Source organism: Stegodyphus dumicola, chromosome 12, assembly GCF_044657685.1.
Source record: "Stegodyphus dumicola isolate Sdum_Otavi_A_Nest chromosome 12, ASM4465768v1".
In the NCBI taxonomy this organism is placed as follows: Eukaryota; Metazoa; Arthropoda; class Arachnida; order Araneae; family Eresidae; genus Stegodyphus; species Stegodyphus dumicola.
In genome coordinates, this window is record NC_140779.1 from 107,111,893 (window position 1) to 107,126,083 (window position 14,191).

General features: G+C 29.2%; 1 protein-coding gene across 2 annotated transcripts in view; it reads left to right on the top strand.

The window, feature by feature from the left end:
• Window positions 1-14,191, top strand: part of Myo81F (unconventional myosin 81F) — a 298,353-nt gene that overhangs the window by 193,559 nt on the left and 90,603 nt on the right. For both annotated transcript variants that reach the window (XM_035376215.2, XM_085806755.1), the window contains exons 3-7: window positions 2,316-2,378; window positions 4,171-4,314; window positions 6,678-6,786; window positions 9,961-10,535; window positions 12,779-12,928. In XM_035376215.2, coding sequence (XP_035232106.1) covers window positions 2,316-2,378; window positions 4,171-4,314; window positions 6,678-6,786; window positions 9,961-10,535; window positions 12,779-12,928 — 1,041 coding nt within the window. The remainder of the gene's footprint in view (window positions 1-2,315; window positions 2,379-4,170; window positions 4,315-6,677; window positions 6,787-9,960; window positions 10,536-12,778; window positions 12,929-14,191) is intronic.

Genomic DNA, 14,191 nt, shown 5'->3' on the forward strand with positions numbered 1-14,191 from the left:
GTGGTTATGTTAATACGTAATTACCTCACGGGCTAATCGAACTATTGGGAATTCGAAAAATTTTATGCATAATCTAATCTATAATTAGTGCTCCTGAACTGCGTAACGTAAGAAATGATTCAAAAACTTCTTTAACCCTATTGATGATCATGAACCAGCTCAGCTCGCATTCCAGTTACGCACTGCAGCGGATGCAAACGAACTCATTTCTTGTTACAAATCTAAGACAGACAAATATAGCGCATATTGATAAAGGTTGCCAGAGCCTCAAAGAGGTTGGACTTCTACTGCCACCCCATTTTCAGGGAGAGCATCTGGGGGAGGGGTCCGAGGGTTTCCCACCGCTATCACCAAACCACACGAAAGGACTAGGCCAGTACCTCCTACATGTATGTACTGACTAGGCTCGCAATATATGTAGAGTTTACCCATGCCGCAGAGGCACTATACATTTACAAACATCCATGCCTTTTCCTGGATTCAAAACCGGGCCTTATGGTACCGCAGTAAACCTCTGTATTGTGTTTAGGGATGCCTACTGGGCGGCAAGGAAATAGTTAAACATAAAATTAAAATAAATAAATAAAATAAAAAAGGTGCATAAATAAAATTTATAAGAAAAAATATAAAGTTTTTTTGAAAGAGGTAGAATATTAAATATTAAGAGACAGAAAAAATTAAACTGAAATAATAAAGCTTAATTAAAAAAAGTAAACTGTGTGACAATATTTAAAGTTAATTTAATAACGAAATTTTAAAGCATAGATTTAAAAAAAAAAAAAAAATTCTCTACAATGTGAAAATCAGCCAAGTTAATGATTTAAATGTACTACGTAAATAATTGCATTGTATCATGTTCTTGTCATTATTGGTAAAAATAAAAGGTAATAGTTATCAAATCTTTAAAAGCATGAGAAGACACTTATGCTACTAAACATGAAGTAACATGCCTTATCGTTACATTTTCAGTTGAAAAAAGCTTTGGAAAAACTCTCCTTCATTAGTTGTTAACATCATTGTTTCCAGTAAAATCAGGTTTTCAGGGGTAGCCATGTTAAAAGTATAGCTTCCTTTGTCCTGGAACTGTTATTTTTTTAAGTGGATGCTGTATTTTTTTAAATGTGTATTAAAATAAAGGACACCCACACTTCTTATAAGAATGCAAATTCTTATTTGTAGGCTTTCATTTAAAAATACAAATTCTTAATTATAAAATTTGTTAATGCGAATTATTTTAAAAATATAAACGTATTTCAAATTTATAAAATAATATATTTGTCTTCAAATTAATTTTTTACAAGTTTTAAATATTTATAAAATTTACAAGTTTTTTTTTTTTTTTTTTTTTTTGGCTTTGTTTTGTTTAAGTGAATAGGCCTTTTATATTCTGCATGCATTGTGTTCAGTATTTTGTAATGCTTGACTGTATAGGAATTGTTCCTGTAATTAAGTGTAACTTGTGGCAAGTCCTTAAATAGACATGAAAGTGACTTATTACTATGTCTAAGATGAAACAGAACTTAAGAAGGGTGTTAAAGACCCTTTTATTCAAAGCTCCAAATAATTTAACAGACAGTACTTTCTGTGTTTGTAGATCAGCCAGCATTTATGGCATACCTCAAAAATAATCAATTCAAATTTAAAACAAAGTTAAATCTTAAGTTAAGTTAGCCACAAATCTATACAGAAATAAATAATGTGCAAGTTTGCTCAAACCTATAAAGGCATAACAAGCAATGTTGCCAAGGATAACTCAATGCCGAAGACACTGGGCGGCAAGGAAGTAGTTAAACTGGGCCGCAGAAAGGAAATAGTTAAACTGGGCCACTAGTATCGAAGAATTGCAACTAGTAACGTGGCCTTCAGCAGGTGGAACACTCTCTGATTAAACAATCTAAAAACCTTTCTTTAAATACTATGTCTTTCTACCTCATTTGAATATGCAAGAATTAAAAATTGGCATTTTGGCAGGAAATCGGAAAAGGAAAATGACAGTAAAGCTATTTAACATAAAATAACTGGTTATAAAAATAAATAAATCCTTACAAATGATCTTATTAAGATTTTTAAGTTAAATATTAAGTTTTAAATATTTTTTTTTCCTTTTTTTTAATATTGTCTGAAAACATCTTATAATAATAAATAAGAGAACAGAATTCTATTTTTAATATATTTTTTTAATGTTGTTGTCTGAAAGCATCTCATACCAGAATAAGAGAACAGAATTCGATAATAAAACCAAAAGAATGATGTATCTCTTTATTGTAGTGCTTATATTCTTTTGTGCAAATCTAGTTTCCTTAGCTTAACATTAGACCTACACAGGCACTATTTTGGTTGCTGTGAATCCATACAAGGAACTCTCCATCTATGAAACGGTAAGTCAAATAATTTTGTTAGCTACTTATTATAAGCTTTTATTTATTCATTTATGGTGTTTCACTGTAGATGGAATTTTGTCATCGATTTTTAACCTACTTCCTGATAAGATATTGATTTCAAATTTGTGCACATATGTTTGTTGATAACAATGCAACGTTGTAGAGTTTTTTTTTTTTTTTTTTTTTTCAGTTTAATGTTTAAACGATTTTTCACTCACACATATTTTTTTAATTTATTTAACATACAAACTATGTATATCAGAATTTTATGTTAGCACCCAGTGGCTGAAATAATTTGGCAGGAAAATGGCTGAAATAGAGATCAAGCAGTAAACTCTTTTTAAGTTTTTTATTAAATCATGTGAAAAATCATGTGAAAGCTTTAATAAATTACATGATGTGTATGTTGAACACTACACATCACAAGCACATAGGAATGGGCTTTTTGTTTTTAAAAATGGTCAGGAATCTATTGAAGACAATGAAGGGGAAGATGGTTTGTATGCAGAATTCGTACCACAGAAACAGATTGTTTAAGCAACCTTGTTTTTCTTAAAGTTCTGGAATGTTTAAAGCACTAAGTTGTGCGAATAAGGTCTGCATCCCCTAATAGATCTTCTATTAAAGGGTGTTGATAAGAGCAGATGTGGCGATGAAGCATTTGATCTTACAGATACAGGTAGAAGCTAGTACCACAAGTGTACCTTTTTAGTACCGCAGGTGATTGAGGTATTGCTGATACTGTTAAGCTTCTGCACAAACTTTGAGGGAGAACACGCCAGGAAGAGGTCCAAGGGTCTCTTACCCCTCTTCCGTAATCATCAACCTCTCAAGAGGACTTTCAGCTCAATGTAAATTTTAAGTGCCCCTTATGTTGGATCTGGATCTATTAACATGATAGCGTGCCAGTTTATTTGTAACTGAATATTTGTTCGAGGGGAGAGGACGTTCTCTCTAAAGCTCGGATCTCATATGGCGTTACATTTTTTCTTTTCACGGAGTTGAAATCTGCAATAAAAGGATAATCTTAATTGTCTCAGTAATCTTAAAGTCATTAATTAAAAGGAAAAGACAACTGGAACCGCATTACTTTTGACAATTTTCGTCCCAGCATTTGGAGAAAAGCTGGTGCAAGTGCATTAATTCAAAGAGGTATGTTATGCAGGATTGAATTTAATAATTTAGATCCTTATTTTATTTTTAATAATATAATTAAAAATAAAACAAGGATCTAAATTATTAAATTCAATCCTGCATAACATACCTCTTTGAATTGCTGCAACATAAAGGAAAGCGGAAAAAATCTCATCGAAGAGATTGTACTAGGTGAAAAACTAGCATATCCAGCTATAAATCTATGCAGCTTTTACATTGAAAATAAGACTTGATTTATAGTTCTGCAGTTTCATTCCTTTACTTTGTAGTGATTATTTCTAACTGGAGTTGTTAAAAAGTGCAGGGTGGAAAAGAGCTAGTGTATATTCGTTTGCTGTTATCCATATGTGACTATTATTTTTTTTGTCTACACTTTTTTTAGCAGGAAATCACCCCCCCCCCCCCCAAGATTGTTCCCATGTGGAGGTAGGAAGTAAATCTTCTCTTACCTCCAGGATTGTTCTTTCCCAAATTCAGTTTAAAACAAGCACTAATTGACAACTATAAATTTTATCATGTAGAAGTTATTATTGTCATTAGATAATAATAACTGGCACATTTCTGATGCTGTATATGACATGCTTGTGTACAAAATTTTCTTTTTTATATTTAAGTTAGCGTGTGTTTTTTATAGAGCTGGGTGCTACAGTACAGTGGCAAAAAAATTGGCCAACAAGATCCTCATGTTTTTGCAATAGCAGAAGCTGCCTACAATAGTCTCCAAACATTAAATACTAATCAAGCTTGTGTGATTAGTGGTGAAAGTGGTGCGGGAAAGGTAATACTATTATATTTTCAAATAAATTTGTTTTAACTTATTGTATTAGTAATAATCTTAGAATATTGTGCATCTGGTATTTTCAGCATGTGGGAAAAAGTGGTAAATTTCCAAATATGTTCGATGAGCACTAATATATTGGCATAGGTAATGATTCAAAATTTGCTGACTTTTAATTTTTCTGGAAGGAGTACAAACTTATTTAAAGGGGATAAGTTAATTATAAATTTTGTGCAAGTATTGCTGAATTATGGCATAGGAAAACTATACTTGGCAGTTTATCCCATCTCTTTTTCCTAATCATTATTAAATCAGTTTGCATCTTATTGTTACTCAAATATTTATTTTCTGTCCATTATATTTTGAAAATTTATGCAAAAGTCTGCCCTGAGAGAACTTTTCAAAGTTTAATCCCGTGAAAGCGCTTAGCTTGTAAATGCCACCATAAATTTCATTAAATTTGGCCAAGAGAATCTTATTTAAGTTCAGGAATTTCATTTAAAGGATATTAAAAAAAAATTCAAACTAATTAAAGTAACTTAAATTATAATCTATGTATCGACAGATTTTTTAATACTAATTCAGAAGTCAAACAACAAAATCAACAAAATTCAGAAGTCAAAAAACAAAAATTTTTTAATACTTTTCTTTAGCTTAAATTTTTATTTAACATTTTCTTTAAAAAGAAATTAATCAGAAGGAAAAAAAAATTACTATTTATGAATATATCATTTATAAGTTTTACTTAATGTAAAAATTAGTGTTATATATATATATATATATATATATATATATATTTATAAATTTAATACTAATATAAAGCAAAGTTTGCCTTTGTTTTAAAATCTAGAGTAAAGTACAGCAACAGAAGAGCATCTTTACTTTATTCTTAGCAAGGTAGCTTTCTTCCTAGTAAGGTCATGGCTGATTATCTCACCTTTACTGACTCCAAAAAATTCTAAAATACTTTACAAATGATGCCTGAACTGAAAAAGTTTCATGCTGAAGCCCTTCAACTTTCACAGTTTATATATTTGGCTCTGAGCCTTGATTCTAGTCATTAGTAAATCTTTTTATTTTATTAAAATTTTTTTAGTTCTATGCAGCATCATGTGTATGCCATATTTATTGAGTTTGGGTCATTTTCTTTTCTTATTTAAAATAGTTCAATAAATTTCTCAATTTCATTGCATGCACTATTGTCTTTTCTATCATTGTAGTGCTTTCATTTTATTTTGACAATATTTCTAATGCAGACTTAGTATGTGAACTGCTTTTGATATTGTATTTTTTTAAAGTTTTTCATTTATACAGTAGATTCTTTTATTTTGTCTTAAATCTATGAAGGGGAAATGGCTTAAACAAGCTTAAATTTGGTCTGATGACTTAGAAAATGAAATTACTGCAAATATAATATTTTTATATAACAGTGGTAATAATTCTTACAGTGGTACAGCTGCATGTAGTTGATAATTGAGAGGACACAATGCTGCAGATAACAGTGCAGGTTGGCAAGATATTGTATATGCTAAAATTACAAGTTTTCCATATTTTTAAAGATTCTCAGCTCATAATTTCCTAATTGCGTTATCGTTGCAATGTTTTTAAAATGTTTTTCAAAGATAAAAGAGTAAGTATCTTAATAAAATTAATAATTATTGCATGCGAAAGGAATAAAAAGTAAAGTTATTATCTAAAGGATCAATTTATAAAGTATGGAAAAGTGTGAATAGTTTTTACTTTTTTGGAAAGTATGAAAGAGTGGGGACTAGTATTTGAATATTTTGCTAATATTTAAACTTTCATGTTGTAATCTGATTTTATGTATTTTATCTTAACCCTTTGTTAGATCATACTTAAAGTCAGTGTTTACGAAGTATTATGTATTTTTTCACCTGATCTGTATATTCGCGTACTACATAGTTGAATGCATGCATGGGAATTACTACAAGTTTACTTTGATTTCTACAAATTTAGGTAAAAGATGTATGAATGAATGGTAATCTACAAACTGTATATAATCAGGAATGTGAATTACTCTTGAAATAGCATGTGCTGAATGCAAGATACAATAAAAATAAGCATAGTGATTTTTTCCTGAAATCCACTGTCTATAATTTCTCAGTTTGCTTATTGTGTAATTATCTGAATAAAAACAAAATGAAGACAAGAAAAAGTTTTTTTCATTATTATTAGCATAATTTGCATGATTACAAATCCTCCACCCTCTTCTTTCCTGATGTAAAGTTTTAAAAATTTGCTTTAACAAGGAACAGTTATATCATTTTTTTGTTTTATGTTAATTTAAGGTTATTGAAATAGTAGTAATAATAATTTTAAAGATGGTTCTTCTCTTGTTATAGACTGAAACTACAAAATTCATCCTACAGTACTTGTGTACAGTAACAACGAATGTTTCAACATGGATTGAACAACAAATTTTAGAAGCAAATACTATTTTAGAAGCCTTTGGTAATTTTCTGAAATTAATTTTTTTCTAACTACTAATTGAAATAAAGTAAAACAAATTGTGGAATGAAGTTAATTTAAAACTTTTTCTTTTACATATTTTATCTTTGTAAATTTAAATTACTGTGCTCTTTGATAATTTTTCACTCATTACTGTTGTATTTTCACAGATTTTATTATATGTAATCAAAAAATGTGCAAAATGAAAAAAGTTTCCTTGGAGCTTTTTGAATTATTTTACATTTGTGTGTTGTCTATAAATTGTATAACATGTTAAATTGTACATGCAGTAATATAAATAATGTTCACATTAAAATTTTAAAGTTTCTTATTTATCTTATTTATTTATTTATTAAGTATAAGAATTTTTTGTAATGTTTTTAAAAACTCCTCACAGTTATATTCTGGATATGGTTAAGAATATTATTATTGATCCTGAATTCATACTTTCAGTTGTAGTATAACTGATCTTTTTACCACAGCTTTAAATTTGTCTTAATAATTTTTCTAGCTTTATAAGGTTTAAAAAAATATTTCTGCTACTCATTTTGAAATGTGTAAAACTAATTAAGACCCTATCTTTAAATTATATGCAAGGCATTAGGATTATTGTATCCTGCTTAAAAATATACCAGAGTTGAAATATTAAATAGCATCTGAAAATTTAAAGATGTGCAATGCATATGGGAATATCAGGCTGTGTAAAATTAGTTTTATCTTAATTACTCATACTAGTACATATTAAAAAAACCAACATTAAAAAGTAATTTTTATAATTCTCTCTATTTATTTTACTTTATAAATGTGTATTTTGTTTAAAAATGCTTTCCCCCCCTTCCCAGTTTTTTAAGTAAACAAAAATGAGTGATTTTTGATGATTTGTTGATTCGTTTTTGAAATTTAAAGAACTAAGAAGTAGTTAAGGAATCTGACACTTAATTGACCTCTAACAGCAATGCATGCTTTTAGTTCTTTACAATTATTTATTATTACACTTTTATTCCTACATTACTGAATCCTTAATTACTAATACTATAAAGACATAATTCATTATTTTAGTTTTTTTATTTTTCTGCAACAACTTCTTATGTAATCTTAGTAACATCAATGTTAGATGCATCTGAGAAAAACATGATATGAATGTCAAAAAGTGATATTTTTTTAAATTTAAATTCTATATTATATTTAAATTGGAAAACAATGATATTAAAATTGTTCTTTAAAATATTTTGTGCTGCATGTAAACAGAATATGATATTCTCATTGTGGTTGTGCAATAAACATATACTTGTATTTTATTAGATTATATTATTGATATTATATGATCTAATTGAATGTGCAAGATATTTATTTGTCTCGTGAATACTGTCATAAAATGTAACTTTTGCAAAAATTTGCTTTCCTGAATTTTTTATAATATGTGTAAAGTTATGAAAGAAATTAATAAAAATAAAACTTGAACAACATTTTTTTCTCAAAATTTCTAATTTTACTAATAAAGATCACAAAATCAAAAATTTTTTGGGGGCTTGATTTTTTACTGTGATGAATATAGTAAGTTTTTATGAGATAACCTAGTATACTAGTAAGTTTGTATATAATTTTGTAATTTCAACTTTTCTTCTTATGAACAGTAACTTATACTTGCATTACCCTAAATAATACAGTGCAAAGTCCAAGATCTTAGCTCGTCAGGATTTTGTTTGTTCCTGATATAAAAATTTCCATTGCCCAAGTCCTTTAATTACCTCGTAAAGAATTCCTACTAAATTGTCAATTGAAATTTTGCATTCTCATCAACCTGTAACTTTCCTTACTATCAATAGCGATACCTGGGTAACCATACTACAGATTTCACCCTGCATTAGTTGATTGATTATTGGAGCATTGTTATTGCAATGAAATACTTCTGTTACATCATCTTCATTTCTTACCAATTCTCTGCATTTCTTCACAAATTTCATTATTTGGAAATTTTTTTTTTTTTTTTTTTTAAAGAGATATTCAAAAACTTCAAATTCACAGCTATCACCATAGAGGTTAGCTAGCATTCCTCATATACTATTGTTGATGTATCATGAGAATGATGACTAGAGCTGTATTGTACCACTAAAATTTGTCCTGCTACTATTGTGTTAAGTCTAAATATTTGCTATCTGTTATGTTGCATATGCTTAAAGCTTATCCAAGTCTTGATGAAATAAATTACTGCATTACTTAAGGTAGTGCTTTCCATCAGGACTGCATTTATGGACAGCAAATACACAGACACTGGCAGGTGATGGCCAGTAGATCATCACATATCATGCATTAAAAAAAAAGCTTGTGTTAACAACATATCATTTGTTCTTAATTTAAACAGGACAATATGGTCTACAAATATCATTTATATGTTTTTAGAAATTTCAGTTAAATTTCTTCAAAACAACTACACTTTGCAGTATAGAAGACGGCTGAAGTTTGTGATCATCCCCAAGTGTAATGTCAGCATAACAGGTGACCATGTTGTTTGGTATTCAATTACTAATATTTAAAACAAATATTGTTTTAGACATTACTGGACAAGTCATTTCACAAGCTGCCCTGAGTTGATAGTCATGTGGGGAAGAAGATTAATAATAATAATAAAAGATTTGTAAGCATGGGGTAAAAGTTATGTGATATTTAGTAGCTGTAAAATTAGTGACAATCTTTGATAGAAAGTTTTGGTTTGATATGTACACCAAGCAGTATGGTGGCTACAGAGCTACAAATTATTGATCATACAGATTTATGCTAATAAATTATAGTATTTCTTCAGCATAGAGGCACTTTATTCAGTTCTGAAGTGATATTGAGAACAGGGACCATCCACATGCTTTATAATGAAAAAATGTCTATTGCACATTATATGAAGTATTAAGCATATGCTACTCTCAGCATCTAATCTTTTTCACAAAAATTTTCTATTAAAAAATTGCTGATGGTGTGGAGGTTTGGATATTATATCATTCTGGATATTGGATGTCCAGATTTCAGATTTGGTACTGTATTTCATATACAAGTTGGTGCTCGTTTTACATTCATTGTTATACTGTTGTAGTTTTTAAGAAAATTAAAAACAATTTTAATGCAATTTTTTTACAAACGTTTCTTTTAATGCTTTTTTTTAAATAACACATTATTTTTTTTTTACAGGCAATGCAAAGACTGTTCGGAATGATAACTCAAGCAGGTTTGGTAAATTTATTCAAGTGTGCTTTGACTCCAGGTACCAAATTAAAGGTTGCATTATTCAGGACTACCTTCTTGAGCAATCTCGCATCACATTCCAATCTCGTGGAGAAAGGAATTACCATGTTTTTTACCAGCTTGTTGCTGGTGCACAACGCAACAGAGACTTGAGGGAGCAGTTCATGATTGGTACTGCTGAATCTTACACATACCTTAACCAAAGCAATTGTATTAAAATTGAAGGTGTGGAAGATGCATCTATGTTTGATGCCCTTAGACTTGCTATGTCAGTTTTGAATGTGCCAGTGGACATGTGTGATGGTATATTTAGTGTACTTAGTTCCATCCTTTGGCTGGGAAATCTCAACTTTCAAGATGTGGATGGTGAAAAGTGCAATTTGACTACTGAAGATGAGGAAATTATTATGACTGTTGCCACACTTCTTGGACTACCTCCAGAAGAACTAACTCAGGTTTCCCTCCAACGGCAAATTAACGTCCGGGGCAATGTCACAGAAATTCCTTTAAAAATCAGTGAAGTATGTTTAATAACAATGTTTTATATAATATTAAAGATTCCAATTATCAAGTCATTTTGCTAATTTTTCTTATAATCACTGTTTTTATTAGTATGTTGTTTGGAATAAAGTTGAAGAAAATTATGAACAGTGATAGGTTTTACAGAAGATTAATTACTGATTAAATAAGAAAATTTTATGAAACGTGCTAAATTTTACAATAGGCGAGTCATTCAGAAAAAATGAATGCTACAAATGACAACAAAGTCTCTAGTTTTATGTAGTCTAATTTCATATCAAGTGAGTATTAAAGAAAAAATGTATCTTGAATTAATTCAGGACTTAAGATGATTTAAAAACTAGGGACTAATTCAAATTATTTTATTTTTATGATAAATGGAAAATTTTAAGAACCTTTTAAAATTCTTACATAAATAATATAGATGAGTTATTAATTTTTAAATTATATATTATTCTTGCATAATTATGACTATTTTCATTTTGATAGTGATCTTCTTTTAAAACTGTAATTCTTCTGCTTATTCATTATACTGAGAAATGTTTGCATTTCACTCATTTCAGCTAAATTGTTGAAAAGAAACAATTTTTAAAATCAGCTGAAAATAATATTTTGTAAAACAGTAACTGGTAGAATAGAAAGATTAATTTTTTTTCTAGCTTCTAGATTAATAAAATTTCCTTGTAAATAAAATTTAGAAAATCTTTCATATTCAATTATTGTTAATATGTATAAGTATTGTTAGTATAAGAAAAAACGAGAGCAGCAGAACTATTATAGAGCAATTAAATTTATTATCCTAAAATGTTACTATTTTTAGCTTTATTGTATTGTTGCATGTAAATGGGTTTGTAAGAGATTGAATGCACACAGAACTGATGATAGCTTTCTAAAATATATTTTTACCAAAAGAAATCCTTTATAGTTCTGGAACTCTCCACAAAAATATACTTACAGCTGTTCTCAGTATCACAGAGTACAATCAGTAGTTACACTTCAAACTACTAAGAACATTAAATGCAATGCAATGCAAAGCACATCTAAAAATCTTGGAGATCTCTTAATAATCTGAACTTATGTTGAATTAAGCAACTGAGAAGTGATGCTGTCTCAGGTCATATGTAGTTTTCTTCCAGCCGCTGAAGAATTTCCAGTACCTTCTGTTTCTTGAAATTACTTGAAGGCATATTTGGTTAAAGTTGCATATAAGGGCCGGATATGGTTACAGTTACATATAGGGATCAATTATAGTTATTCAGTTACAGTGCCAGTTACAGTTATACATCTATGAGGAATTTTCTCCCTCCTTTCCGCATGTCTTCATGATGTAATCGGAAGCATACTCGAGGCATATTTGAGAGCTCCAAGTTTGAGTTCCAGTAAGGGCACTGCATATTTGTCGCCTCTCCTGCTTCAGAAAAAATTATCTCTTCAGTGGCACCTAAACTAAAAGGTGTTGGACGATAATTTATTGTACCAGGATTTGGCGATTGGGTCCTCTGATCCCCAGTTGTCCTTTGAAAGGAGGAGTGTATAAGGTATATTCTCCCTTCTTTTTCCATGCTTTTATGGTGTAATTGGAAGCATACTCAGTGTATATTCGAGAGATCCAGGGTTCAAGTCCTGGTGGGGACTGCATATTTTTCATGCATCCTGCTTCAAAAACCTTAATGACTCTACACAGAGACCAGATCAAAATGTTGTCAGATAGTTACCAAGATCGGCTACTTTTGGCAATTTCTAGCCAAAAGTTAGTTGCCAAAGTTTTTTTGCACATTTTGTGTGCATTATTATTTCAACTTATTTGTTTCAAAAATATGAAATTTAAAAAAATCTTGATATAAATATATAAATTCTGTTGATTCAATGAGGCAAATAGTCCCTGAATTCATAATATAGCTAGTGATTCAGCTAACTACTGCATTGCAAATAAAATAAATGTGATTTTCTTTTTAATTTAAGTGTATTTTAAATTTAAATACATGTAAAGTTAAGTCTTTTTAAATTTAAATGTATTTCTTTTTAATTTTAAGATTTTAAATAAAAGTGTATCACAGCAGTCAGTATAACCTGTAATTTGCTTAAGATTAGGATATGTTTCCTAACTATAACTCTTGTATCTATTTAGTATGAAATTTTTCGAAGTGTTAATTTTTTTTTATTTCTACATAATTGTACTTTACAAATATGTATTATTGTTTATTGTAATTTTTAAAAAAGCATGCTTTGAAAATTATCTTCTTAGGCTAGAGAAAACAGGCATGCTATGGCAAAAGCTTTGTACTCTCGCACATTTGCCTGGATAGTTAATTATATCAATACATGCACAAATCCTGGTCAAGATAGTGAAAGATTTCTTGGGGTTTTGGACATTTTTGGTTTCGAAAATTTTGATGTAAGTAAACTATCTTTTAATACTTGTATTGAATGAAATGAAAGTCTGGTTTGGCAGATATAATTATTAATCATTTTCAGATAGCATTTTATGAGGAAAACAATTCAATTTCCTTGTCTTAATTTTATTAAAAAAAAAAAAAAAGATTTTCAGTTGATGAATACCATTTTAATCTGCAATCTGTGGAATACAGATTGTTTACTTAAGCTAAAACTTCAGTGTAGCTGATTTATCTAAAACATCTATTTTAAACTTTATCAGATGTTCATTATATATATATACAGTTTTGAAATATTAGTAAAAATTTGTGTACAGTGCTAAATTAAATAAAGTATTCATTTTTTTTTGAAAGTAAAAATATCATTTTTTTATATACTTTATTGCTTTTATGAAAGGAGATTTTCATTTTTATGTTGTATGTTTATTTTAACATGCTAAACTTATGATATTTGTCATTTATAATTTCTTCCAAAGATTATCATTTGTTTTAAGTTGCAGATCAATTCTTGTTTTTATTATTATTGTCATCATCATCATCATCACCATCATTATGTGTTTGAACGTATGTTTGCAGAATCTAGAGTTTGCTTTTGAGAAGAGTTTTTTTTTTTTAATTGCAATCAATAGGCATTTTTATAATCCGTGCATTGATCATGTATGAACAAACTGTACTAAATTATAAATATCAAGATTATATTTGTGTAAAATGTAGATCTCTTCATGTGCACTCCCCAAAAATTCACATCCCTTCATGGGAATATAAAATTATAGAAAACTGGGCTAAACAAATATGCAAACTTCTTTGCAGTTTCACTAAATTTTGTTACTGTGGACAGGTGGCTGGTATAGAAATTTTACTGCCTACAAAGTAGGCTGTAGGTTAAAAAAATAATTGACTACTCCTGTTGTAGAGTATGCAAAAGTTGTATAAACACTGTATGCTTTGTGGAACAGTCATATCATTTTGTTGTAGGAGAGAGCATAGAAATACTATATTTCACAATTTAGTATATGACATCTTAATAATATTGAGAGTTGGTAACTTATGTGACTGTAGCAAGATCCCAAGCTTAGAAGGATATTTATCTAACCATAAATTAGCATCCTTAGATTTGTGTGGCTATGCAGTGTCTTGGTAGAAGAAAAACTAAACTGATAAAAATGAAACACAGATCATGAACTTATCGAAAAAGCTGCAAATATGAGGTTCATTTTTAAGGGACATTTGCAAGAGTCTCACCAAATGTCAGCTAAACCTTCATA